The 27,602-nt window shown below is 37.1% G+C and overlaps 1 protein-coding gene across 7 annotated transcripts in view; it reads left to right on the top strand.

Moving 5' to 3' along the window:
• Window positions 1-27,602, top strand: part of CHD9 (chromodomain helicase DNA binding protein 9) — a gene marked incomplete at its 5' end in the record, with an annotated part of 164,801 nt that overhangs the window by 99,226 nt on the left and 37,973 nt on the right. For all 7 annotated transcript variants that reach the window (XM_079723134.1, XM_079723138.1, XM_079723137.1 and 4 more), the window contains 5 exons: window positions 8,976-9,086; window positions 13,818-14,014; window positions 14,478-14,677; window positions 19,309-19,468; window positions 19,916-20,005. In XM_079723134.1, coding sequence (XP_079579260.1) covers window positions 8,976-9,086; window positions 13,818-14,014; window positions 14,478-14,677; window positions 19,309-19,468; window positions 19,916-20,005 — 758 coding nt within the window. The remainder of the gene's footprint in view (window positions 1-8,975; window positions 9,087-13,817; window positions 14,015-14,477; window positions 14,678-19,308; window positions 19,469-19,915; window positions 20,006-27,602) is intronic.

The raw sequence follows: 27,602 nt of genomic DNA, 5'->3' as shown, positions 1-27,602 counted from the left end.
GTGGGATCTTAGTTCCCTGACCAGGGATCGAACCCACTCCCCCTGAAGTGGAAGCACAGAGTCTTAAATATTGTATCACCAGGGAAGTCCTGTCCTAGGAATTTTTTAGATGTTTTATAAACATTCAAAGTACAAATATAGGCATAATAGTATAATGAGACCTGTGTATTTATCACCCAGCTTCAACAATTATTTACTCATACTAAACTTTCATCACGACCCTACCCATCTTTCATATTATTTTACTTTTTATCTTTTATTTTTTTAAATTTATTTTATTGAAGTATAGTTGATTTACAATGTTATGTTAATTTCTTCTGTACAGTAATGTAATTCAGTTATACATATATATATATATACACATAACCTTTTCCATTTTGGTTTATTATGGGATATTGAATATACTTCCCTGTGCTATACAGTAGAACCTTGCTGTTTATCCATTCTGTATATAATAGTTTGCATATCATATTAATTTAAAGCAAGCCCCAGACACAGTATCATCACTTCTATTAATGTTCCCATCTGTACCTCTAAAGATAAAGATTTCTTTAACACAACCATGATACTATTAATCACGTTTTAACATAAAATTAACACTAATTCCTTTTTTTTCTTTTTTTGGCCGCACCAGGCGGCTTGTGGGATCTTAGTTCCCCAACCAGGGATTGAACCCACACCCTTGGCAGTGAGAGCACAGAGTCCTAACCACAGGACCGCCAGGGAATTCCCAACACTGATTCCTGATATCATTAATTTCCGAGTGTTAAAACTTTCAGTTACCTTGAATGTCATAAATGCCTTCTTTGCTTGTAATAGTTTTATTACCTTTCCTATGTGTAATTTTCTGCATTTTAAAATTCCATCGAAATGGGTTCTTTAATGAAGATTTTTATCATTTCATTTTATCCCAGATAATTAGACATTATCCTACAGCCATTCACTAATTATATTCTCCTTTGAAAATCATTTTATGTGGCCATATTCTTCCATTTATTCTTTTTTTCAACACCTTTATTGGAGTATAACTGCTCTACAATGGTGCATTAGTTTCTGCTGTATAACAAAATGAATCGGCTATACGTATACATGTATCCCCATATCCCCTCCCTCTTGCATCTCCCTCCCATGCTCCCTATCCCACCACACACACAAAGCACTGAGCTGATCTCCCTATGATATGCAGCTGCTTCCCACCAGCCATCCATTCTACATGTGGTAGTGTATATATGTCCATGCCACTCTCTCACTTCATCCCAGCTTACTCTTCCACCTCCCTGTATCCTCAAGTCCATTCTCTAGTATATCTGTGTCTTTATTCCCGTCTTGCCCCTAGGTTCTTCATGACCATTTTCTTTTCTTCTTTTTTCAGATTCCATATATATGTGTTAGCATACAGTATTTGTTTTTCTCTTTCTGACTGACTTCACTCTGTATGACAGACTCTAGGTCCATCTACCTCACTACAAATAACTCAGTTTCATTTTTTTATGGCTTAGTAATATCCCATTGTATATATGTGCCACATCTTCTTTATCCATTCATCTGTCAGTGGACACTTAGGGTGCTTCCATTTCCTGACTTTTATAAATAGAGCTGCAGTACACTGTGGTACATGACTCTTTTTGAATTATGGTTTTCTCAGGGTATATGCCCAATAGTGGGATTGCTGGGTCGTATGGTAGTTCTATTTGTAGTTTTTTAAGGAACCTACTTACTTTTCTCCATAGTGGCTGTATCAGTGTACATTCCCACCAACAGTACAAGAGGGTTCCCTTTTCTCCACACCCTCTCCAGCATTTATTGTTTGTAGATTTTTTGATAATGGCCATTCTGATCTGTGTGAGGTGATACCTGATTGTAGTTTTGATTTGCATTTCTCTAATGATTAATGATGTTGAGCATTCTTTCATGTGTTTGTTGGCAATCTGTATACCTTCTTTGGAGAAATGTCTATTTAGGTCTTCAGCCCATTTTTGGATTGGGTGTTTTGTTTTTTTGATGTTGAGTCAAAAAGGATCTTGCTGTAATTTATACCACAGAGTGTTCTGCCTATGTTTTCCTCTAAGAGTTTGATAGTGTCTGGCCTTAAATTTAGGTCTTTAATCCATTTTGAGTTTATTTTTGTGTATGGTGTTAGGTAGTGTTCTAATTTCATTCTTTTATATGTAACTGTCCAGTTTTCAAAGCACCACTTGAGGAAGAGGATATCTTTTCTCCATTGTATATTCTTGCCTCCTTTATCAAAGATAAGGTGACCATATGTGCGTGGGTCTATCTCTGGGCTTTCTCTCCTGTTCCACTGATCTGTATTTCTGTTTTTGTGCCACTACCGTACTGTCTTGATTACTGTAGCTTTGTAGTATAGTCCAAAGTCTGGGAGCCTGATTCCTCCAGTTCCGTTTCTCTTTCTCAAGATTGCTTTGGCTGTTCGGGGTCTTTTGTGTTTCCATACAAATTGTGAAATTTTTGGTTCTACTTCTGTGAAAAATGCCATTGGTAATTTGATCGGGATTGCATTGAATCTGTAGATTGCTTTGGGTAGTATAGTCGTGTTCACAGTGTTGATTCTTCCAATCCAAGAACATGGTATATCTCTCCATGTGTTTGTATCATCTTTAATTTTTTCATCAGTGTCTTATAGTTTTCTGCCTACAGGTCTTTTGTCTCCTTAGGTAGGTTTATTCGTAGATATTTTATTCTTTTTGTTGCAGTGGTAAATGGGAGTGTTTCCTTAATTTCTCTTTCAGATTTTTCATCATTAGTGTGTAGGAATGCAAGAGGTTTCTGTGCATTAATATTGTATCCTGCTACTTTACCAAATTCATTGATTAGCTCTATTAGTTTTCTGGTAGCATCTTTAGGATTCTCTATGTATAATATCATATCATCTGCAAACAGTGACACTTTTACTTCTTTTCCAATTTGGATTCCTTTTATTTCTTTTTCTTCTGTGATTGCTTTAGCTAAAACTTCCAAAACTATGTTGAATAATAGTGGTGAGAGTAGGTAACCTTGTCTTGTTCCTGATCTTAGTGGAAATGGTTTCAGTTTTTTGCCATTGAGAACGATGTTGGCTGTGGGTTTGTCATACATGACCTTTATTATGTTGAGGTAAGTTCCCTCTAAGCCTATTTTCTGGACGGTTTTTATCATAAATGGGTGTTGAATTTTGTCGAAAGCTTTCTCTGCATCTATTGAGATGATCATATGGTTTTTCTCCTTCAGTTTGTTAATATGGTTTATCACATTGATGATTTGCGTATATTGATGAATCCTTGCATTCCTGGAATAAACCCCACTTGATCAGGGTGTATGATCCTTTTAATGTGCTGTTAGATTCTGTTTGCTAATATTTTGTTGAGATTTTGGCATCTATGTTCATCAGTGATATTGGCCTGTAGTTTTCTTTCTTTGTGACATCTTTGTCTGGTTTTGGTATCAGGGTGATGGTGGCCTTGTAGAATGAGTTTGGGAGTGTTCCTCCCTCTGCTATTTTTTTGAAGAGTTTAAGAAGAATAGGTGTTAACTTTTCTCTTAATATTTGATCGAATTCACCTGTGAAGCCATCTGGTCTTGGGCTTTTGTTTGTTGTAAGATTTTTAATCACAGTTTCAATTTCAGTGCTTGTGATTGGTCTGTTCATATTTCCTATTTTTTCCTCGTTCAGTCTCAGAAGGTTGTGCTTTTCTAAGAATTTGTCCATTTCTTCTCAGTTGTCCATTTTATTGGCATATAGTTACTTGCAGTAATCTCTGATGATCCTTTGTATTTCAGCAGTGTCAGTTGTTACTTCTCTTTTTTCATTTCTAATTCTATTGATTTGAGTCTTCTCCCTTTTTTTCTTGATAAGTCTGGTGAATGGTTTATCAATTTTGTTTATCTTCTCAATGAACCAGCTTTTACTTTTATTGATGTTTACTATCATTTCCTTCATTTGTTTTTCATTTTTTTCTAATCTGATCTTTATGATTTCTTTCCTTCTGCAAACTTTGGGGGTTTTTTGCTCTTCTTTCTCTAATTGTTTTAGGTATAAGGTTTGGTTGTTTATTTGAGATGTTTCTTATTCCTTAAGGTAGGATTGTATTGCTATAAACTTCCCTCTTAGAACTGCTTTTGCTGCATCCCATAGGTTTTGGGTCGTCGTGTTTTCATTGTCACTTGTTTCTAGGTATATTTTGATTTCCTCTTTGATTTCTTCAGTGATCTCTTGGTTATTTAGTAGTGTGTTGTTTAGCCTCTATGGGTTTGTGTTTTTTACACTTTTTTTCCTGTAATTTATATCTAGTCTTATAGCGTTGTGGTCAGAATAGATACTTGATACGATTTCAGTTTTCTTAAATTTACCAAGGCTTGGTTTGTGACCCAAGATGATCTATCCTGGAAAATGTTCCATGAGCACTTGAGAAGAAAGTGTATTCTGTTGTTTTTGGATGGAGCGTCCTCTAATTAGCATTTAAGTCCATTTGTTTAATGTATCATTTAAAGCTTGTGTTTCCTTACTTATTTTCAGTTTGGATGATCTGTCCATTGGTGAAAGTGGAGTGTTAAAGGTCCCCTACTATTACTGTGTTGCTGTCAATTTCCCTTTATGGCTGTTAACATTTGCCTTATGTACTGAGGTGCTCCTGTATTGGGTACATAAATATTTACAATTGTTATATCTTCTTCTTGGATTAATCCCTTGATCATTATGTAGTGTCCTTCTTTGTCTCTTGTAATAGTCTTTATTTTAAATTCTATTTTGCCTGATAAGAGAATTGCTACTCCAACTTTCTTTTGGTTTCCATTTGCATGGAATACCTTTTTCCATCCCCTCACTTTCAGTCTGTATGTGTCCCTAGGTCTTAGGTGGGTCTCTTGTAGACAGCACACATACAAGTCTTGTTTTTGTATCCATTCAGCCACTCTATGTCTTTTGGTTGGAGCATTAAACCATATACATTTAAGGAAATTATCGATATTTATGTTCCTATTACCATTTTCTTAATTGTTTTGGGTTTGTTATTATAGGTCTTTTCCTTCTCCTTTGTTTTCCTGCCTAGAGAAGTTCCTTTAGCATTTGTTGTAAAGCTGGTTTCGTGGTGCTGAATTCTTATTTGTCTCTAAAGGTTTTAATTTCTCCATCGAATCTGAATGAGATCCTTGCTGGGTAGAGTAATCTTAGTTGTAGGTTTTTCCCTTTCATCACTTTAATTATGTCCTGCCACACCCTTCTGGCTTGCAGAGTTTCTGCTGTAAGATAAGCTGTTAACTTTATGGGGATTCCCTTGTATGTTATTTGTTGCTTTTCACTTGCTGCTTTTAATATTTTTTTTTGTATTTAATTTTTTATAGTTTGATTAATATGTGTCTTGGCATGTTTCTCCTTGGATTTAGCCCGTATGGGACTCTGTGCTTCCTGGACTTGATTGACTATTTCCTTTCCCATGTTAGGGAAGCTTTCATGTATAATCTCTTCAAATATTTTCTCAGTCCCTTTTTCTCTTCTTCTCCTGGGACCCCTATAATTCGAATGTTGGTGCGTTTAATGTTGTCCCAGAGGTCTCTGAGACTGTCCTGAATTCTTTTCACTCTTTTTTTCTTTTTTCCGCTTTGTGGTAGTTATTTACACTATTTTATCTTCGCAGTCACTTACCTGTTCTTCTGCCTCAGTTATTCTGCTATTGATCCCTTCTAGAGAATTTTTAATTTATTTTGTTGTTTATTACTGTTTGTTTGCTCTTTAGTTTTTCTAGGTCCTTGTTAAATGTTTCTCGTATTTTCTCCATTCTATTTCCAAGACGTTGGATCATCTTTACTATCATTACTCTGAATTCTTTTTCAGGTAGACTGCCTATTTCCTCCTCATTTGTTTGGTCTGGTCGGTTTTTACTTTGCTCCTTCATCTGCTGTTTATTTCTCTGTCTTCTCATTTTGCTTAACTGCGTTTGGGGTCTCCTTTTCACAGCCTGCAGGTTCATAGTTCCCGTTGTTTTTATTGTCTGCCCCCAGTGGGTAAGGTTGGTTCAGTGGGTTCTGTAGGCTTCCTGGTGGAGGGGACTGGTGCCTGTGTTCTGGTTGATGAGGCTGGATCTTTTCTTCCTGGTGGGCAGGACTGTGTCCAATGGTGTGTTTTGGGGTGTCTGTGAGCTTATTATGACTTTAGGCCACCTCTCTGCTAATGGGTGGGGTTGTGTTCCTGTTTTGCTAGTTGTTTGGCATGGGTTCTCCAGCACTTTACCTTGCTGGTCGTTGAGTGGAGCTGGGTTTTAGCGTTGAGATGGAGATCTCTGGGAGAGCTCTCGCCAATTGATATTACGTGGGGCCGGGAGGCCTCTGCTGGACCAGTGCCCTGAATTCGGCTCTCCCACCTCAGAGGCTCAGGCCTGACAGCCACTTGGAGCGGCTGGACAACCAAGACCTTGTCAGCCACATGGCTGACAAAACTGGGCTATGAGTTGGGTGTCAACCACTGCCCTGTTGTAGCTCTGTCTCAGCTGTCTCCAAAGGTCACCCAGATACATTGGGTTTTTCCACCATTCCTCAGAACTTGCACACGCCAGTCTGGGATTTGTATATGTCCTCCTTATACTCTTCATTGAAATACCTTGCATTCATGGTGGTGAGAGATATGCTGATAGTGTTGATTCTCTTCAGTTCAGAGACTGGAACAGTCTGAGCCTTCATGTGGCCAGATTAGGAGCAGCTGGCCAACAGTCCCAAAGTGATTACATGTCAGATTCCAAGAAGGCTTTCTGCAGCACCCGAGCAGTAGTCCCAAGCAGCCGCTCCACTCAGCTGCAACACTCTGACTGGGGAATTAGGTGGGGCCCTCAAATAAGGATTTCTGCCGGCCCTACAGCCTGACTTCCCCACCCAGGCAAGGAGCTGAGGAGAGCATCTCCCGACTCCATCTCACCAGAGGAGTGGACACCTGGAAGCTCCTTCCATTTATCCTTATAGAAGTTTAGCATGCATCTTTCAAGCCCTTTTGTTAAAGCATTATATATCTTCACTCTGTATTTCATTTTTTTAAAGCACTTTGATAAATTTTCTTTGAAGCAGCATATCTATTTTTAGGAACTTAAGTTGCAAATAATGGTTATTTATGAATCACAGTGTTGAACTGTAATATCTGAAATTAGGTCCAATGAAAAGATTTTATAATTTCTGCAACATTTAAGAAAATAAATCATTTATATTTTCTTTTATTCCTCTGTAACTTCTTAAGTTTTTACAATGCTTATGCAGTATTTTTTTTGTAAGGAAAAGAGTTTTTAAAATAAAGATAGGCAGGGGACTTCCCTGGTGGCGCAGTGGTTGAGAGTCTGCCTGCCGATGTGGGGGACACAGGTTCGTGCCCTGGTCCGGGAGGATCCCACATGCCGCAGAGCAGCTGGGCCCATGAGCCATGGCCGCTGAGCCTGCGTGTCTGGAGCCTGTGCTCTGCAGCGGGAGAGGCCACAACAGTGAGAGGCCCACGTACCGCAAAATAAATAAATAAATAAATAAATAAAGATAGGCAGTGACTCATTTTTCTGTATTTCTCATATTCTGTATTGCATTTTTTAGGAGACATATCTATGTAAAAATGGGATGGAAATAAAGTAGGATAGTACCAGAAAATGAACTGTCTAGGGCAGATAGGTTTGAAATTCTTCTTGTAACCTAATTTCTTAATATTCATGTAGTATTTCTTTTTTTTTAATTAAATTATTTATTTTGGCTACACTGGGTCTTCATTGTAGCACACAGGCTCTCTAATTGCGGCACACGGGCTTCTCTAGTTGTGACGTGAGGGCTCTAAAGCGTGCGGGCTCAGTAGTTGCAGTGCACGAGCTTAGCTGCGGTATTTGGGATCTTAGTTGCCCCACCATGGATTGAACCCAGGCCCCCTGCATTGGGAGTGCGGAGTCATAACCACTGGACCACCTGGGAAGTCCCTATTCGTGTAGTATTTCCTTTCTTTTTTATTTTTTTTAGCATCTTTATCAGAGTATAATTGCTTTACAATGGTATGTTAGTTTCTGCTTTATAAAAAAGTGAATCAGCTACACATATACATATATCCCCATATCTCCTCCCTCTTGCATCTCCCTCCCACCCTCCCTATCCCACCCCTCTAGGTGGTCACAAAGCACCGAGTGATCTCCCTGTGCTATGCAGCTGCTTCCCACTAGCTATTGATTTTACATTTGGTAGTGTATATATGTCCATGCCACTCTCTCACTTCATCCCAGCTTACCCTTCCCCCTCCCCATGTCCTCAAGTCCATTCTCTACGTCTGCGTCTTTATTCCTGTCCTGCCCCTAGGTTCTTCAGAACCATTTTTTTTTTAGATTCCATATATATGTGTCAGCATATGGTATTTGTTTTTCTCTTTCTGACTTACTTCACTCTGTATGACAGACTCTAGGTCCATCCACCTCACTACAAATAACTCAATTTCGTTTCTTTTTATGGCTGAGTAATATTCCATTGTATATATATGCCACATCTTCTTTATCCATTCACCTGTCGATGGACACTTAGGTTCTTCCATGTGCTGGCTATTGTAAATAGAGTTGCAATGAACATTGTGGTACATGACTCTTTTTGAATTATGGTTTTCCCAGGGTATATGCCCAGTAGCGGGATTGCTGGGTAGTTGTGTAGTATTTCTAAAATGCAATTTTGTATCCTGTATGGTTTTTTGACCAAAAAAATTTGATCCCTGCTTACCCAAAGTTTAAAAGTGAAACAACAATAATAACTTCTTTAATTTTGCTCCTAAAACTCCAGCCTGTGTTGGTATTAAGCCTTTTGCCTTAAGCATATGCTGTGCTATGTTTCAGACCGTTAAAGTTTGAAACGTACTGTGAGTGTATGTGTGTATATGTTGAATTCAAATTCTATCCACACTAAATGTGAAGAGATAACATTTTAGATATACTTTGATAGATTTTTCCTCTAAGTTTCAAAACATTTTGAAAAACTACCATTATGTATTTCAGGCAAGTTTTGTGGCATCTGGAAATCGAACAGATATTTCCTTAGATGATCCCAACTTCTGGCAAAAATGGGCGAAAAAGGCAGAAATAGATATAGATGCCATCAGTGGTAGAGTAAGTATATATTTCCCATTAAAAATATTGCCTGTGGGAATACTTTGGTAATATTATTATAATATTTTAAGGTGTTCCTCTATGTACTTACTGAAATAAATTTATCTGCATAAATAAATTGATACAGGGCTGTAGTATGATAACATTGAGTCAGGCACTGCTTCTGTTCAATTCTTCTGATATTTGTCATGATAGGTTGTAATACAGGTAAAGTTTAATTTTGGAGGGTATTTATGTTCTTAAAATTATAATATGTTTTTTAATTCTTAAAATGTCTTCAAATAATGGATTACTTTTATTTCGCTTTTTAACCTTTTTTTTGTCATTTTGGTGTCAGATACCATTAATAATGATCTAGTCAAATACAAAAGGAGAAAAAAAAGCAGTCAGGAAAGTGCCATCTTCAAAATCTGACAAAGAACTATAAAAAATTTAAGATCCAATCCTACTTACGTTCATAGATCTAGCTATGCTTAGTAAATATTATGAAATTAAAAAAATAAAGAAAGTGGCATTTTTAAATTTTCTTTTATAACATCCCTCAGAGTTAAGGAAGAAAGGGCCAAAAAGCTAGCACAGAATTCATGGAACTGATAATAACATAATTGTTCACTTCAAAAGACACCTACCTGTCTAATAATTTATAGGAATCAATGTTTGTGAGCCTTACCTACTTCCAAAATAACTGCTAAATGATTAAAAGAAATTTATATTAAGCATTGATACATGGGATCTATTTTAATCAATAACCTTATAAGATGTAAAACTTTACAAGGAGGAATAATGCCACTGCCCAATAATAATTATTATTTTATATATTTTGGAAATAGGTATAATTTTGTATGAAACATTATAAAAAAGTAAAGTAGAAAGAGATATTTATTAAAATATTACTGTTTCATATTGGCATGTTTATATACCTTAAAAAGTCAATGGAATTTGCAAACCACTATAAAATTAATAGATGAATTAGTGAATTAACTGATAGAAGAGAAATATGCTCTGTAGCCTTCTTAAATATCAGTACTAACAGCAGTAGAAAAATATATGGAAGAGGAAGTCTACTTTGTAGTAGAAAAGAAGATTTAGAACACTTAGGGGAACACCTACTGGACGTATATGATTTCAGTAAAGTGAATTACCAAACTTAATTGTGAGATTTGTCAATTGGGAAGAAAAACTACATATTTTAAACATTTTTAGGTTGCGTTAATAAACATAGAAATGCAGCCCCAATCAAAATGTTAATAATTTGTTCATATAACCAGACAAAATCTAAAATTCCCCTGGAAAAATAAATACTCAACAATATTAAATCCACTTTTAGGAATCCGTCTTACAGCAATAATCACACATGTACAATGATAATGTAGTACAGTGATGTACATTGCAACATTTTTCATTTTAGAAAAAAATTAGAAACTAATTGGTACTTTTATACTGTCTAACGGAGTAAGTAAAAATAATCATGTAGATCCCTATGTACTCACATAGAGCTCTAAGACAAGACAGTTAACTTTAAAAAGAGAGAGGGCTCCCCTGGTGGTGCAGTGGTTGAGAGTCCGCCTGCCGATGCAGGGGACACGGGTTCGTGCCCTGGTCTGGGAAGATCCCACATGCCGCGGAGCGGCTAGGCCCGTGAGCCATGGCCGCTGGGCCTGCGTGTCCAGAGCCTGTGCTTCGCAATGGGAGAGGCCACAACAGTGAGAGGCCCGTGTACCACCAAAAAAAAAAAGAAAAGAAAAGAAATAGAACAATACTTACAATGTGATGTTTGTTTATGATTTTTCAAAAGTATAATGGTAATACACAGACACTCGTACATTTGTGCTGGATCCAACTAGAGCACACTGTGAGCCAAGTACCATTCTCACATTAGGGCTAAAATGAACAAGACAGATGAAGCACTGCTTCAATAGAGCTTTCAAATTCTGGTGGGTAAGTAAACAAATATATAAGATAATTTCTGAGACTGAAGAAAATAAAATGGTAAGATGGTAGAGAATGCCTGGAGGAGTGGAGATAGCATTAGGGAAAGTGGTCAAGGGAGGTCACTCTGAGGGGACATCTGTGCTAAGACTTGAATGATGAGAACCAGCCAACAGTGTAAAGACATGAGATAAACGCTTTCAAGTTAGAGGGAATGGCAGTGAGACATTGTTTGAAATAAGCTTACAGTGTTCCAGAAATAGAAATGGCATTGTGTCAGAATGAAGGGGGGTAGTGAGAGTGGTGACAGGTTAGGTCAGAGGTGATAGGTATGGCTCATATCAATAGGGCCTTATAGATTATCCTAAGGAGTTATGGATTTTATAAATAAACTTATATAAGCATATAGTCATGTAGTACTTTGCAGTTATGTTTTCTAATTTGTACTCTTCAAAAATTTTATAATTTTCTGACAAGAAGTACCATGAAGACAGACTGGCATTACTTACTATATGTTAAAACATAAAAGCATATTAACATATTATAAAGGAACCATGATACTGAGAGAAATGTATACAGAGCAAAGAATAGAATAAGAACAGGAGAAGATCAAATTATAGGATGTAAATAAAGAAATAGCATTAGAGAAAAAGGGATTATTTAATAATCATGATTAGAATTTGAATTAGCATTGGGGGAACATTTTAATAATTTACTCTATACCAAGTAAACTCCAATTTGTGATAAAAAATTATTTTTGAAACAAAGCATGAAAAAATAGTAAAAATAGATTTCTATTTTATCAAATATTTGGTGGGAAAGCATTCTAAATTAGAAACAAACCACAAAGGAAATAATTGGCATATTCAAATATATGACTAAAAATTATGTAATGGAAAAATAAAATTGCGATCAGACTGCTGGTGACTATTTGTAGCAGAAGTATATATGAAAGTTAATATTTTTATTATATAAAAGCTAATGTAAATTGATCACAAGTAGAAATAAATCAAAACCTTAAAAGATTATGGGCAGGGCTTCTCTGGTGGCGCAGTGGTTGAGAGTCCACCTGCCGACACAGGGGACACGGGTTCGTGCCCCGGTCCGGGAAGATCCCACATGCTGCGGAGCGGCTGGGCCCGTGAGCCATGGCCGCTGAGCCTGCGCATCCGGAGCCTGTGCTCCGCAGCGGGAGAGGCCACAACAGTGAGAGGCCTGCGTACCGCAAAAAAAAAAAAAAAAAAGATTATGGGCAAAAAACACTTGAAAATTTACTCAAGAGAAAATACAATTATGGTTGTTTTTTTTTTAAGTTGGGACCAGGGAAAGGGACAACTCTTTCTTTTTTTTAATTAAGTAATTATTTTTATTGAAGTAGGTTGATTTGCGATGTTTTAGTTTCAGGTGTACAACAAAGTGTTTGTTATAAATACATAATTTTTTTTCAGATTCTTTTAAGCTTATTACAAAATACTGAGTATAGTTCCCTGTGTTACACAGTAGGTCCTTATCAACTCTTTCTTATGTAGAAGGTGCCAACTAATAAATGTAGAAGGAATAAGAGAAACAGAAAATCTCAATTAATCCACCCCATTGATGAATTCTAAAATTAGTGTGTAGAATTTAAGGAGAAACAGAAGTTTTATGTATCTTCAAAGTATATCTTTCAAAATATTTATTAATTACAAAAGGAGAACTAGTAAGTTTACAGTGGAAAAAGTTAATAGAGAAGGTTAATGTCACCAGTATTAAGACCTATTAACATTATGTACCCCTTTAAGTTCAGTGCACTGTGTTCATACTACTGTGGGACAGCAGAACCTATGTGGTCTGGTCCCTGCTTCCCCTCCTAGCGTTTACCCTCTCCTGCTCTAGGACTTGAACATAGAATACCTTTTCAGGTCCATTACTGTCTTCTTCACTTATAATGCCATCTCCTCCTTGGATGCCTAGCAAACTACTTCTCATTCTTGAAGATCTCTTTCTAGTATCACTACTTTGTAAATCTTTCTGACTTTTTTGGCACCCATCTTATAAAATATTGCATCCTGAATAGCATTTATTTGTTTACACATTAAACTGAGCCTTGACTGTGAATTTCTCATGAGCAGAAAGCTATCTTAGTCATAGCCCATAACATAGTGCCTAACTTAGAGAAATTGCTCAATAAAGATAAAAGTTTGTCAACTTACGTTGTTTTGAATGAATTAAACTGCATTGAACATAGTGAGGTTCATATACTTATTACTTGGCTTGTTGTAGATTAGTGTAAGTCTTTTGGAAAGCACTGAAACATGATTCTAGATCCATAAAATAATTATGCCCTTTGACCAATATTTCCATTTCTGGATATTTCACTTCCTTTGGACTTATCTTTAGGATAAACTTAGATTACAAAGATGTACTTTTTAGCATTATATATTAAAAAATTTTAAACAATCTATTTGTATTAATTCAAATTACATTATGAATTAGGTAAAGAAAATTATGATGCATAAATTCAGTTTAAAATATAGTTTATGGTTGTAGAAGCACAATACAGTAACTTTCATATTAATAATAAAGCCATATACCAAATTTTTTTATCCTATGATTGTAATATGAAATTATGACAAATGGTAATAAGGATTTTAAAGGAATATAAAATTTTTATGTTGATTTGGTAAGTCAGTGGAACTGTTAGTAATTTCTTTGTTCTGGCTTTATAAAATTATTTTATTGTTTGTACGGTTTGAAATGTAAAATATTGTTATAAGCAAAATAATAAAAGGACCTTCAAGTAATAGCTGTTAAATTTTACAGAACAGCTTGGTTATTGACACTCCAAGAATTAGGAAGCAAACAAGACCCTTCAGTGCCACAAAAGATGAATTGGCTGAATTATCTGAAGCGGAAAGTGAAGGAGATGAAAAGCCCAAACTCCGGAGACCCTGTGAGCGTTCGAATGGCTATGGAAGAACTGAATGCTTTCGAGTAGAGAAAAATCTACTAGTTTATGGGTAAAATATTATTTTTAATGTTTACTCTTAGTAGTCTGGTGTACAAATTTACAGGAAACATATACTATATTCTAATATACTTTTTATCTTGTTAGAATTAATGAAATGTATTTTTTAAGTACCATGCATTTATATATTTAACATATACTTAATAGCAATTGATAAGATACCTTTAAATTTTAATATTATAAATGTATTGCTAATATCAAACTCCTTGTTGTTCTTAGATTTGCATATTCAGTAACACAAAATGGATAATGTTTTTATCCATTATTGAATAAAATATACTAGAAATTACTATACCATGACTCTGCAGTTTATTCTATGGGGGAAAAAACTTTAGTAGGTAAATCCTATCAGTGACAAAGTGGGTTTTTTGCAGGTTTCAGGCTTTTTATCCATGAGTTATGTTTTCTCTAGAATTTCACCCAATCTTAATATAAATATACCTTTTTTTAACTAGGTGGGGCCGATGGAGAGAGATTCTATCTCACGGCCGTTTTAAAAGGCAGCTAAATGAGCACGATGTGGAAATAATTTGCCGAGCCCTGTTAGCTTATTGCCTTGTTCACTACCGAGGAGATGAGAAAATTAAAGGCTTCATATGGGATCTCATTACTCCAACTGAAGATGGGCAGACACGAGAGCTACAAAATCATCTAGGTAAGAACATTCTTTTATTTCCTTTTTAAATTTAGTTTTAGTTATGGAAGTAGCATTTAACATAGTACCCTATAAAATATTGCAACATTTCAGGTAATGGTAAAGAACCCTTAAGCTTCACTCTCAATTCAAGTTCCATGTTGGAAAAGATCAGTGTTATCAGTTTGGTTGGGTTTTATATACTGTTATCAAACATGTATTTGTTTACAAGTTGTTGACCCAATAGTATGTCTTAGAGGTCATCCCATCTGTATTCATGTAGATCTATTTTATTTTTTAAACTCCTGCTTAGTAGTCCATAGTATGGATATTTCTTAATTCATTTAGCATCTCCTTTGATGATGGGCATTTAGGATATTTCCAATTTTAGATAATTGAAAAACAGGTTTTAGTGAAGATCCTTTTACGTTCCTCCTTGTGCACAGGAATAAACCTTCTACTAAAGTAAATATCAAGAAATTGAATTGTTGAGGTACAGCATATATACGTCCTTAGGACCTAAAATGTGGTCTGTGTGTTAACAGTATCAGCATCTCCAAGGAGCTTCTTAGAAATGCAGAATCTTAGACCTCAGACTTACTACATCAGAATCTACATTTTAACAAGTTCCTCAGCAATTAGTATGTATATTAAAATTTGGAACACTGTGGTATATACATTTAAAATTGTTATAACTATTTTAATTTGCTGTCAAACGTGGCTGTGTCAATTTATAGTCCCATCAGAGGTATATACAAGTAGCATTTGCTCCATAACCCTACTAGGATTTGCTCTATAACCCTATGAACATTCTTTTTTGTGTAAAATAATTGAATTTTCTATAAAGATAAAAAGATTACTATGCCCTTAAATTGGTGTTACAATTTTATTCTATTTAATCAACAAATACCTGTTAAAGTGCCTGTTCTGCACTTCTTGTGCAAAGTACTGGGAAGATGAGAAGGAACAACACAGACAAGATCCCTGAGCTCATGAACCTTACATTCTGGTCAGGCAGACAGACATAATAAGAAAGCAGATAAATTACCTAAATAATTATAGATTATGATGAGTACTGTGAAATAAATAAACTAAGTACTGAGATTGAGGACAACAGAAAGCACCTAGTTTAGATTAGGGTGATCACTGGAGGTCTATCTTAATAGGAGGCAATGAAATTATTAATGTGAAGAGCTGATTTCTGGTAAAGATGGAAGATTCACACAAATATAATTTCACTCTTCCTTAAACCCAACTTATATGTCAATAAAGGGAAAAAAATTCAAGGCATTAAGCTTTATAAATTATACAGGTATAAATTTTAGTTTCTTTAACAAATAAATAGTAGAAGAGGAGGAAATGGGGAGGGTATCTATAAACCATTGGTTCACAACCAGACATGATCTTGTGCCCCAATGTTGTTCCCACCCTGGGTTGTCACAGCTTTGAGCATGTTAATGGCATCTAGTTTGTAGAGGCCACAAGAGCACAGACTGCCCCTACAGTGAAAAACTGTGCAGCTGAAAATAGCAACAGTGCCAAGATTGAAAAACCCTGCTATAACCTGAAAGAGGTTTATGAGTCGTCATCCAGTTGCAGTGTGTGGACCTTATTTGGATCCTGATTGAAACAAACAGCCCAGGAGAAATTTGTCTATTATCTTTATTAGATAATTGTAAATTTGAATACTAAATATTAAGTATGTGTTATTGCATTTCTTAGGGCTGATGATGGTATTGTAGATTTTTGTTTTGTTTTTAAGGAAGCCTTATATTTTAGATATGTTAAAAGATACTCAGACATTTATTAATGAAGTGGTGGTTGTCTTCGATTTATTTCAAAATAGTGTTGGAGGTTGGGGAACAAACAGGATATAGATGAAGCCAAATTGGCTATGAATTGATAATTAATGAAGTTGGATGATAGGATCCAGTGATCCATCATATTATTCCATCTATGTTTGTATATGCTTAATTCCATAATTTAAAAATAAATAAGGATAAACCCTTAAAAGTAGAGAGAATGGAAAAGGAATTTTGGGACCTAGAAGCACTAGATTAGTGATGACTAACTTAACAAACCAGAGAGAGCTGAATCTTAGGTCAACAGTAGGGAAGGGCAACAGCCAACTGATTTGCTTCATAGATTATCTAAAAGTTTCAGGAGTTTGTGACATCCGTGACCTCTGAGAGTGGATATAAAGGACAGGGGCTTTGATTAAAAGTTGTTTAAAAGGGGGATCATATCCCTAAATACCCTTTTCAACTCCATGTAGCCATGGTGAAGACCGACTGAATGTTTATTCTCTGGAGAAGATAAAATAGAGAATGTCTGCGTTTCATTGGTATTTGCAACATGGAGCTACTAAATGGCTGTTAAATGAATATGTATACTGGACAGTGTCATACTCAAGGAAGAAAACTAAGGAATTGTCCTTGGTGAATATGACCAGACCAAAACCTAAAGATAATGACAGGAAAAAGCCAGCCGGATTACCCTTCAAAGAGTCAACAGTCAGCTCCACTCATTCAGCCTGCCTATCAACTTTTCTGTCATTCTTAAATATGAGCAAATAACCAAGGGCATCAGGCATCTGAGGAACGTCTCCAACATGAGAGAGAGACTAAAAAGAAACCACTAAAATGAACTTGTAGGAAACAAAGATTATGAAAGGAGAAGACAACTTTTAAAAAAATATCATTAATATCTGCAAAGATACTTCAGATATACTATGATTTGAAAAAAGACTAAAGTACTGTAGAAACATTCAAGGCACAGACCTCTTAAAAATTACAAATTAACATGTAAAAGTTAACATGCAGTTACATGAAAAAGTAAATAGGGTTAAATGATGAATCTGAGGAAATTATGGTAGGGAGAAATTTAAAAATATAAAACATCTCCATATTTTATTAGGAAAGTTTCAATATGTATATTTTTTTTTTTTTTTTTTTTTTTTTAAATATTTATTTATTTATTTATTTGGCTGCACCGGGTCTTAGTTGTGGCATGCGGGATCTAGTTCCCTGACCAGGGATCGAACCCAGGCCCCCTGCATTGGGAGCACAGAGTCTTAACCACTGGACCACCAGGGAAGTCCCAATATGTATATTTTTAAATATGCACTATTTAGTTTCCAAACCAGCAAGGGTCAGGAGGACTAGAATACAGAGCATTATTAACATAGACTAAAGTGCAATTTAAGATGGAAGCATTAATTGAGATTAAAAAGGGATACTACTTAATAAAAAAGACTAATCCATAAAAGAAGATATAATAAATATGAACTTGTATGCACTGAACAAAATAGTATCAAAATATATAGGCAAAAATCCTAAGGAAAAATGGGACAAACCTACGTAGTGCTTCTACTTACCATTGTGATAAAACTCCTAGCTGGTAGAATATGGCAGGGGAAAGATATGAGACAAGAAAGGAAGAATTGCAACTGTATTATTTGTAATCGTGAAAACTTATAAGTGAAACAACTCCAGCATCGTTGAAGAATAATAAGCAGGTGATATAGTCATAGAATAGATTTTTACACAGCAGTTAAAATGGATGAATTAGAGCCTGCATGAATCAGCAAGTATTTATAAATCTCAGAAAAAAATTAAAAATAATAAATAAGTTACAGAATTGCATGTATAATGTAATGAAAGCTTAAATACTGAACATTCTTCCAACACACAAGTATAAACGTGTATGAAATGAAAATCAAATTCAGAGTAATGACTATCTCTGGGAAGGAAGGAGTGAATTGGACTTTATGTATTATTTCCTTTAATAAAAAACTGACCAGGGCTTCCCTGGTGGCGCAGTGGTTGAGAATCTGCCTGCCAATGCAGGGGACACGGGTTCGAGCCCTGGTCTGGGAAGATCCCACATGCCGCGGAGCAACTGGGCCCGTGAGCCGCAACTACTGAGCCTGCACGTCTGGAGTCTGTGCTCTGCAACAAGAGAGGCCGCGACAGTGAGAGGCCCACGCACCGCGATGAAGAGTGGCCCCCGCACCGCGAAGAAGAGTGGCCCCCGCTTGCCACAACTAGAGAAAGCCCTCGCACAGAAACGAAGACCCAACACAGCCATAAATAAATAAATAAATATTTTTAAAAAACTGACCAAATATGGAATATGTTAAGATTAAGAGTGGGAATACTTTTTTTATTTTTTACATATTTCACAACAAAAATGTCAAAGAAGTCAAATGAATTTAGCTCTCTTAAACAGGAACCCCACAAAACCTAATCCATGTTATTAGTAACAATCAGTTTTGAAAATCAAGAGGCCACAACTTGTGTTTTTGTAACTAAGGAAGCAAAAAGTAAAGCAGAGGGAAAGGTTTGATCTTTCAGTTTTTACATTTGGAAAAAAAATGTTTTGCAACATAGAGGTAATCAGAATGGTTAATTGGAGATATGAAATTGGGTGAAATTGGGTGGTTGGCAGAAATTCTGTTAATATGTGTGTGGTATCGTGGACTTATCTTGTGATTGAGTTTATATTGTTACCATTAATATTTCAAAGATCTCTGTATAGCCTACACAGACATCTGAAAGGCTCCAGAAATTTCTTCCATTGAAAAAATGTTTCGAATTGAACGTCTTTATACAAATTATCCCTGATTTCATTTGTCCTTCTCATTTTAACAGGCCTGTCAGCCCCTGTACCCAGAGGTCGAAAAGGGAAGAAAGTAAAGACTCAAACAAGCTCATTTGATATACAAAAAGCAGAATGGCTTCGAAAATACAACCCTGAGCAGCTACTTCAAGATGAAGGCTACAAAAAACATATAAAACACCACTGTAATAAGTAGGTAGTAGGGTATTTTTAACACAACCCATTACAAGTTACTTCTGAATTTATTAACAGTCGTAAAGCATGCTGATTTTGAGTACAGAGACAGTGTGGTCTAGGACCAATCCTAATCTTATTATCAGGGTAAGAATCATGGTACCTTCAGCAAATCATGGTACCTCTTGCGTCACTTTTCACCAGCAGAGAGAGAAAAAAAAAACTGGCCTCCAAGTGATCTCATTATATCTTACTTGGATATTAAATAATGATGATTGTAAAGATTTTGAAGAAACCTATTTTATGTATATGATAGTAAGAGGTTTATTTAATCAGAAGTAATTATTATTATTTCATTATAAAAATTTTGTATACAAATTCTTTTCTAATTTTAACCCCGTGGATGAATATTCTTTACTGATTAATGTCTTTGTGTCTTTTGAATTTCTTTCCCCTCATTTTTAGAGTTTTGCTTCGTGTAAGAATGCTGTATTATCTAAAGCAAGAAGTCATTGGAAATGAGTGTCAGAAAGTGTTTGACGGAGTTGATGCAAGGTAAATTAAATAGCATGTTTATTTTTCAACAACATAATGAGGCAAAAGTTAAATGACCAGAAAATTGTATATTAAGTGAATGCTTATTCAGTGAAATTCACAGGAAGAAAAATCTACTGAACTTAGAGTGACCCTTGCCATTTTGTTGCCTTTCGTCTATTAATCTCATCATTGGCTCTGTCACTGAAAGTTATCATAAGAATAATAACATCAGCATTAGTAATAGCTTCCTGCTACCAAATCTAAAACTTAACCTTCCTCCCTCTTACTGCAGTGACTGACTTTTACGTCCTTATATGATCCATCCAGCACCTTAGTCTCTCAGTTCCTTGACCTTTATCTACAATCTTCTTTCCTCTCCACCACAGCCACACACGCACACAATCATATACTTAATCTTACTATCACCAGTAACAGCATTAACTCTTCAATCTGCATTTCAGCTGTCACTTATTTCCTTTAGACTCACTTAACTTGGGTACTTTTCACTCTAATTCTCTAATTTCATCACGATGTCCCCCATCTTATCCATCTCCACCTTCATGCCCCACTTTCCTCATTATAAACCTTCATTCTGTAGTCCAGCACTGTACTCACTAACTGAGATTCTTTGCCTGCTTTCCCCTCTGTTCGACATTCGTGGCACAACCCCAACTCACGTTAAACCAAAAAATCGTTTTACCCCTTGCCTATACCTAAGCAGTTGAACATGGCTGGAGAAAATCACACAAACCCTGCCGAATGACTAACTTCAAATTTATGAGCATTGATCTCAAGCAAAATTAAACACAAGTAAGCTGTTTAACCACCGTGACTAGGATGTTCACTTACCTACTGTTCAAGAGGACCATTCCACACCTCTCTCCTCAAGCCATCTTTCTGTCCCACCAGCATCACCCTCCAATAATGACTTTGCCATATGTTTCACAGAGAAAACAGAAACAATCAGACAAGAGCTACCTTCAGTTCTCTTATGTCGTATGTGTCCCCCTATTTATTCCTTCCCTTAGGATGCAGTAGAAATCCTCCTCCTCCTAAGAGCAACCCTTATGCTTGGAACTTGTTTCTTACCTTTTAAGGACTTTACGCCTGTAATCGCCTTCTGAATCATTCTCTTGGCATATATACATTCCTTAATATCATGTATCATACATACATCCTACGACTCCATTTCTCCACTCCCCTTCATGAAAATAAAGAGTTGTCTGTGTTGACAGTCTCTACTTCTTTACCTTGCATCTTCTCTTCAATCTATTCCAATTAATCTTTCATCTCCACTCTCCCACTGAAATGATTTTTAATCAGGCCACTAATAACCTACCATGAGATCAGTCTCTAAACTTATTCTACTTCTCCCTTCTTTTTTTTTTTTTGGTGGTATGTGGGCTTCTCACTGTTGTGGCCTCTCCCGTTGTGGAGCACAGCCTCCGGATGCACAGGCTCAGCAGCCATGGCTCACGGGCCCAGCCGCTCTGCAGCATGTGGGATCTTCCTGGACCGGGGCATGAACCCGTGTCCCCAGCATCAGCAGGCAGACTCTCAACCACTGCGCCACCAGGGAAACCCTACTTCTCCCTTCTTGAAGTGATGTCTTCGGTAGGCATCCTTGCTGCTACACCCACCTGGTTGTCCTTTTTTCCACATTGGTATTTCCTTTCCATTTTCCTTTGCTAGCTCTTACTCCTCTAATAGATCTCTAGATGTTGGATTGACCAAGACGTGTGTCCTCAGCTTTCTTTTTTATCTGTACTTTCCCTTTCGGTAAACTCATGCAACCTCGTCATAGTAAATATGATCTATACACAGATGACAGTCAGATTTACATATTCATCCCAGACGTTTCCCCTCAGCTCTAAGCTCTGAGTTAGCTGCCTCTAAACATTTCCACTTGAAAAATCTAATTAACAGCTCAAACTTCCTGTGTATTTCCCAAATCTGTCTCCTATTCTTTCCTCCCCACCTTCCCACATACAAGCCTTCTCCATCCTACTAAATGTACCACCCAGTTGCTCTGGTATAATTCTTGATTCTTCTCTTCCCCTCAAACCCTACAGGAAGACTTGTTAGCTTGACAAAGTATATGCCAAACCTGAACACTTTTCACTCTCTCCTCTGCTAACTCCCTGGTCCAAGCCAACATTATCTCGTGTTTAGACTTTTTCAGTGGCCTCCTAAGTGAGTCTCTTTGCCTCTTCTTTTTCAAGAGTTGTTGGGTATTTTTTTGGCTGCGCCACGCAGCATACAAGACCTTAGTTCCCGGACGAGGGATCAAACCCAGGCCCCCTGCAGTGGAAAAACAGAGTCCTGACCACTACTGGACCACCAGGGATTTCCCATCTTTGCCTCTTATTTTGCCTCTCTACAGTTGGACCTTCACACAGCAGCCAGAGTGATCTTTCTAAAGCAAAAATCAGGCCAAGGCACTTCTTAAAACCTTCCAGTTGCTTCTCATTTCTCTTAGAATAAAGCCCAATCCTACAGTGCCCTACATAACTCTGGGACCTCTTCCTCCATTCTGTCCCTCATCCACAATGTTCCTCCAACATGTCAGGCTCATTCTATGCTGTTCCCCGTACTACAAATATTCTTTCCCCTAATCTTCCACAAAACTGTCCCTTCATATCATGCAGGTCTCAGCTTAAGTTTCATCTCTTCAGATAGGCCTTCCCTGCCCACCCTAGCTAAAGCAGCCTACCAGTCACCCACTATTACTTAACCTTATTTTATCTCATTCATGTTGCCTACTAGTATTAAAAATTATATTTATTTTTTAAATTGTATTTCCCCTATCATTACAATTTAAGCTGGTTGAAGGTGAAGTATGCTATCTGTCTTATTGATCATTGTGTTCCCAGCCCCTAGAATCTGAGAGATAGTAACACCCAGTAAATATTTGTTGACTAATTGGCTCCTCTTTTTCCTTGGTCTGACTGCATTCAATCTCCTTGTGATTTCCCAGGAACTGTACTGTGATCTATGAATTATCCTCTTTCATTATTCTTTCCCTCTCTGGCTTCTCATTTGGATTTTAAGATATTTACATCTCTCTCAACACACACACACATGTGCATGCACACACACACACACCACTTTTTTTTTTTTTTTTTTTTTTTTTTTTTTTTGTGGTATGCGGGCCTCTCACTGTTGTGGCCTCTCCCGTTGCGGAGCACAGGCTCCGGATGCGCAGGCTCAGCAGCCATGGCTCACGGGCCCAGCCGCTCCGCGGCACATGGGATCCTCCCAGACCGGGGCACGAACCCGTATCCCCTGCATCGGCAGGCGGACTCTCAACCACTGCGCCACCAGGGAGGCCCCACACACCACTTTTGCACCCAGTTCTCCTCAGACTACCATATTATTACTCTCCTTGGTTTCACAGCCAAACTTTTTTTAAAGAAGTATCTGTATTTGCTGACCTCTTTTTCTTTTCTCGCATTCACTGTACATTCCACTACAATTCAGCTTCTACCCCCTCACTCCACCACCTACTTTAAGAAGTTCTTCACCCACATTCTCACTGCTAAATTTGATGGATATATCATAATGTTTATCTTATTTACTTTTATTGACCACTTCCATATTATTAGAATGTGTCTGTGATACCATTCTCCTGCAGATTTTCTTTTTAGCTTTCTGCTTGCCACTTTTCATTTTCAGCCTTCTCTTCTACCTGTCTCTTAAATGTGTTCACATAGGCCCTCGCATCACTTACTCTTGGGTGTTCACATCTTTTCTGCAGCATCAATTTATATTTCCACACTGATGACTTCCAAACCTAATTCTAGCCCACATCTCTCTTCTGAACTTTAGATCTGCATTTGTCAAATATACCTTGTTTACTAATGCCTCCAGGCCTTTGCATTCTTGCAGGAACATTCTCTTTCCCATTTTCTTTCATTTTCCCTCTCTTACTGCTCAGCCAACATCAACTCAGCATCCCTGTCCTCTCCTGTCTGGGTAAAGCACATACCCAGAGTGCCCTGTCACAGCACTCATCACAGGTATTGAAGAGGTTTTGCAGATACCTCTTCAAAAGGGCAAGGATATGTCTGTCTTACTATTGCCGTTGTTGGCACATTGTGAATACTGTGAATATTTAAATCCAAATAGATTTAAAATCTATTCTGAATGGATGATCTAGCCTGGGGAAGTTAGAGGCTTTATGCAAGAGATAGCACATGAACTGAATCTCTAAAAGCAGAAATCAACAATAGGAGTACATGCACCTTATTGTATTTCTTCCCCTAGCAGTTAAGGAACACTTAACATGCATATGGCACATTTAAACCGTGAGGTAGAGCTCTTTGGTGGGACTAATGGCAGACTCTGGGAGAGCTCACGCCAATGAGTACTTCCCAGAACTTCTGCTGCCAGTGTCTTTCTCCCCATGATGAGTCACAGCCAGCCCCCACCTCTGCAGGAGACCATTCAACACTAGCAGGAAGATGAATCGCTCCCCCAGCTTGTCCCTGTAATTACAGTTATAGCAGTATTAGTTCACAGTTATCAAGTGCTTTCTATGTGCCAAGGACTCATGTAAGAGCCATGTGGCTGACAGGGTCTTGGTGCTCCGGCTGGGTGTCAGCCTAAGACTTGTAGGTGGGAGAGCCAAGTTCAGGACATCGGTCCACCAGACACCTCCCGGCCCCACATAATATCAAACGGCGAAAGCTCTCCCAGAGATCTCCTTCTCAACGCTAACACCCAGCTCCACTCAACGACCAACAAGGTAAAGTGCTGGACACCCCATGCCAAACAACTAGCAAGACAGGAAAACAACCCCAGCCATTAGCAGAGAGGCTACCTAAAATCATAAGTTCACAGAAACCCCAAAACACACCACTGGGCACAGTCCTGCCCACCAGAAAGAAGATCCAGCCTCATCCACCAGAACACAGGCACCAGTCCCCTCCACCAGGAAGCCTACACAACCCACTGAACCAACCTTACCCACTGGGAGCAGACACCAAAAACAATGGGAATTACGAACCTGCAGCCTGTGAAAAGGAGACCCCAAACGCAGTAAGTTAAGCAACATGAGAAGACAGAGAAATAAACAGCAGATGAAGGAGCAAAGTAAAAACCCACCAGACCAAACAAATGAGGAGGAAATAGACAGTCTACCTGAAAAAGAATTCAGAGTAATGATAGTAAAGATGATTCAAAGTCTTAAAAATAGAATGGAGAAAATACAAGAAACGTTTAACAAGGATCTAGAGGAACTAAAGAGCAAACAAACAATGATGACCAACACAGTAAATGAAATTTAAAATTCGCTAGAAGGAATCAGTAGCAGAAAAAGTGAGGCAAAAGAATCTATAAGTGACCTGGAAGATAAAATACTGGAAATAACTACCACAGAGCAGAATAAAGAATAAAGAATGAAAAGAATTGAGGACAGTCTCAGAGACCTCTGGGACAACATTAGATGTACCAACATTCGAACTATAGGGGTCCCAGAAGAAGAAGAGAAAAAGAAAGGGACTGGGAAAATATTTCAAGAGATTATACTTGAAAGCTTCCCTAATATGGGAAAGGATATAGCCAAACAGGTCCAGGAAGCACAGAGTCCCATACAGGATAAATCCAAGGAGAAACCCACCAAGACACATGTTAATCAAATTATAAAAAATTAAATACAAACAAAAAATATTAAAAACAGCAAGTGAAAAGCAACAAATAACATACAAGGGAATCCCCTTAAGGTTAACAGCTGATTTCTAAGCAGAAACTCTGCAGGCAAGAAGGGTGTGTCAGGACATATTTAAAGTGATGAAAGGGAAAAACCTACAACCAAAATTACTCTACCCAGCAAGGATCTCATTCAGATTTGATAGAGAAATTAAAACCTTTACAAACAAGCAAAAGGTAAGAGAATTCAGCACCACAAAACCAGCTTTACAACAAATGCTAAAGGAACTTCTCTAGGCAGGAAATACAAGAGAAGGAAAAGACCTACAATAATGAACCCAAACAATTAAGAAAATGGTAATAGGAACATATATATCGATAATTTCCTTAAATGTAAATGGATTAAATGTTCCAACCAAAAGACATAGACTGGGTGAATGAATACAAACACAAGACCTGTATATATGCTATCTACAAGAGACCCACTTCAGTCCTAGGGACACATACAGACTGAAAGTGAGGGGATGGAAAAAGTTATTCCATGCAGATGGAAATCAGAAGAAAGCTGGAGTAGCAATTCTCATATTAGACAAAGTAGACTTTAAAATAAAGACTATTATAAGAGACAAAAAAGGATACTACATAATGATCAAGGGATCAATCCAAGAAGAAGATATAACAGTTGTAAATATTTATACACCCAACACAGAAGCACCTCAATACACAAGGCACATGCTAACCGCCATAAAAGGGGAAATCGACAGTAACACAATAATAGTAGGGGACTTTAACAGCCCACTTTCACCAATGGACTGATCATCCAAAATGAAAAGGAAAAGGAAACACAAGCTTTAAATGACACATCACACAAGATGGACTTAATTGATATTTATAGGACCTTCCATGCAAGAACAACAGAATACACTTTCTTCTTAAGTACTCATGGAACATTCTCTAGGATAGACCATATCTTGGGTCACAAATCAAGCCTTGGTAAATTTAAGAAAATTGAAATCGTATCAAGTGTCTTTTCCAACCACAGCTCTATAAGACTTGATATTGATTACAGGAAAAAATCTGTAAAAAATACAAACACATGGAGGCTAAACTATATGATACTAAATAACAAAGAGATCATTGAAGAAATCAAAGAGGAAATCAAAAAATACCTATAAACAAATGACAATGAAAACATGATGACCCAAAACCTATGGGATGCAGGAAAAGCAATTCTCAGAGGGAAATTTATAGCAATACAGTCCTGTGTCAAGAAACAACTCAAATACACAACCAAACGTTACACCTAAAGGAATTAGAGAAAGAAGAACCAAAAAACCCCCAAAGTTTTCAGAAGGAAAGAAATCATAAAGATCAGATCAGAAATAAATGAAAAAGAAGTGAAGGAAAGAGTAGCAAAGATGAATAAAAGTAAAAGCTGTTTCTTTGAGAAGATAAACAAAATTGATAAACCATTAGCCAGACTCATCAAGAAAAAAAGGGAGAAGACTCAAATCAATAGAATTAGAAATGAAAACGGACACATAACAACTGACACTGCAGAAATACAAAGGATCATGAGAGATTACTACAAGCAACTATATGCCAAAAAAATGGACAACCTGGAAGAAATGGACAAATTCTTAGAAAGGCACAACCTTCCAAGACTGAACCAAGAAGAAATAGAAAATATAAACAGACCAATCACAAACATTGAAATTGAAACTGTGATTTAAAATCTTCCAACAAGCAAAAGCCCAGGACCAGATGGCTTCACAGGCGAATTCTATCAAACATTTAGAGAAGAGCTAACACCTATCCTTCCTAAACTCTTCAAAAATATAGCAGAGGGAGGAACACTCCCAAACTCATTCTACGAGGCCACCATCACCCTGATACCACAGGGTGGTATCACAAATAAAGATGTCACAAAGAAAGAAAACTACACGCCAATATCACTGATGAACAT

The sequence above is a fragment of the Hyperoodon ampullatus genome (assembly GCF_949752795.1).
Source record: "Hyperoodon ampullatus genome assembly, chromosome: 18".
Taxonomy (NCBI): Eukaryota; Metazoa; Chordata; class Mammalia; order Artiodactyla; family Ziphiidae; genus Hyperoodon; species Hyperoodon ampullatus.
Note: the sequence above shows the minus strand (reverse complement) of the source record. Positions and strands in the feature narration are given on the sequence as shown.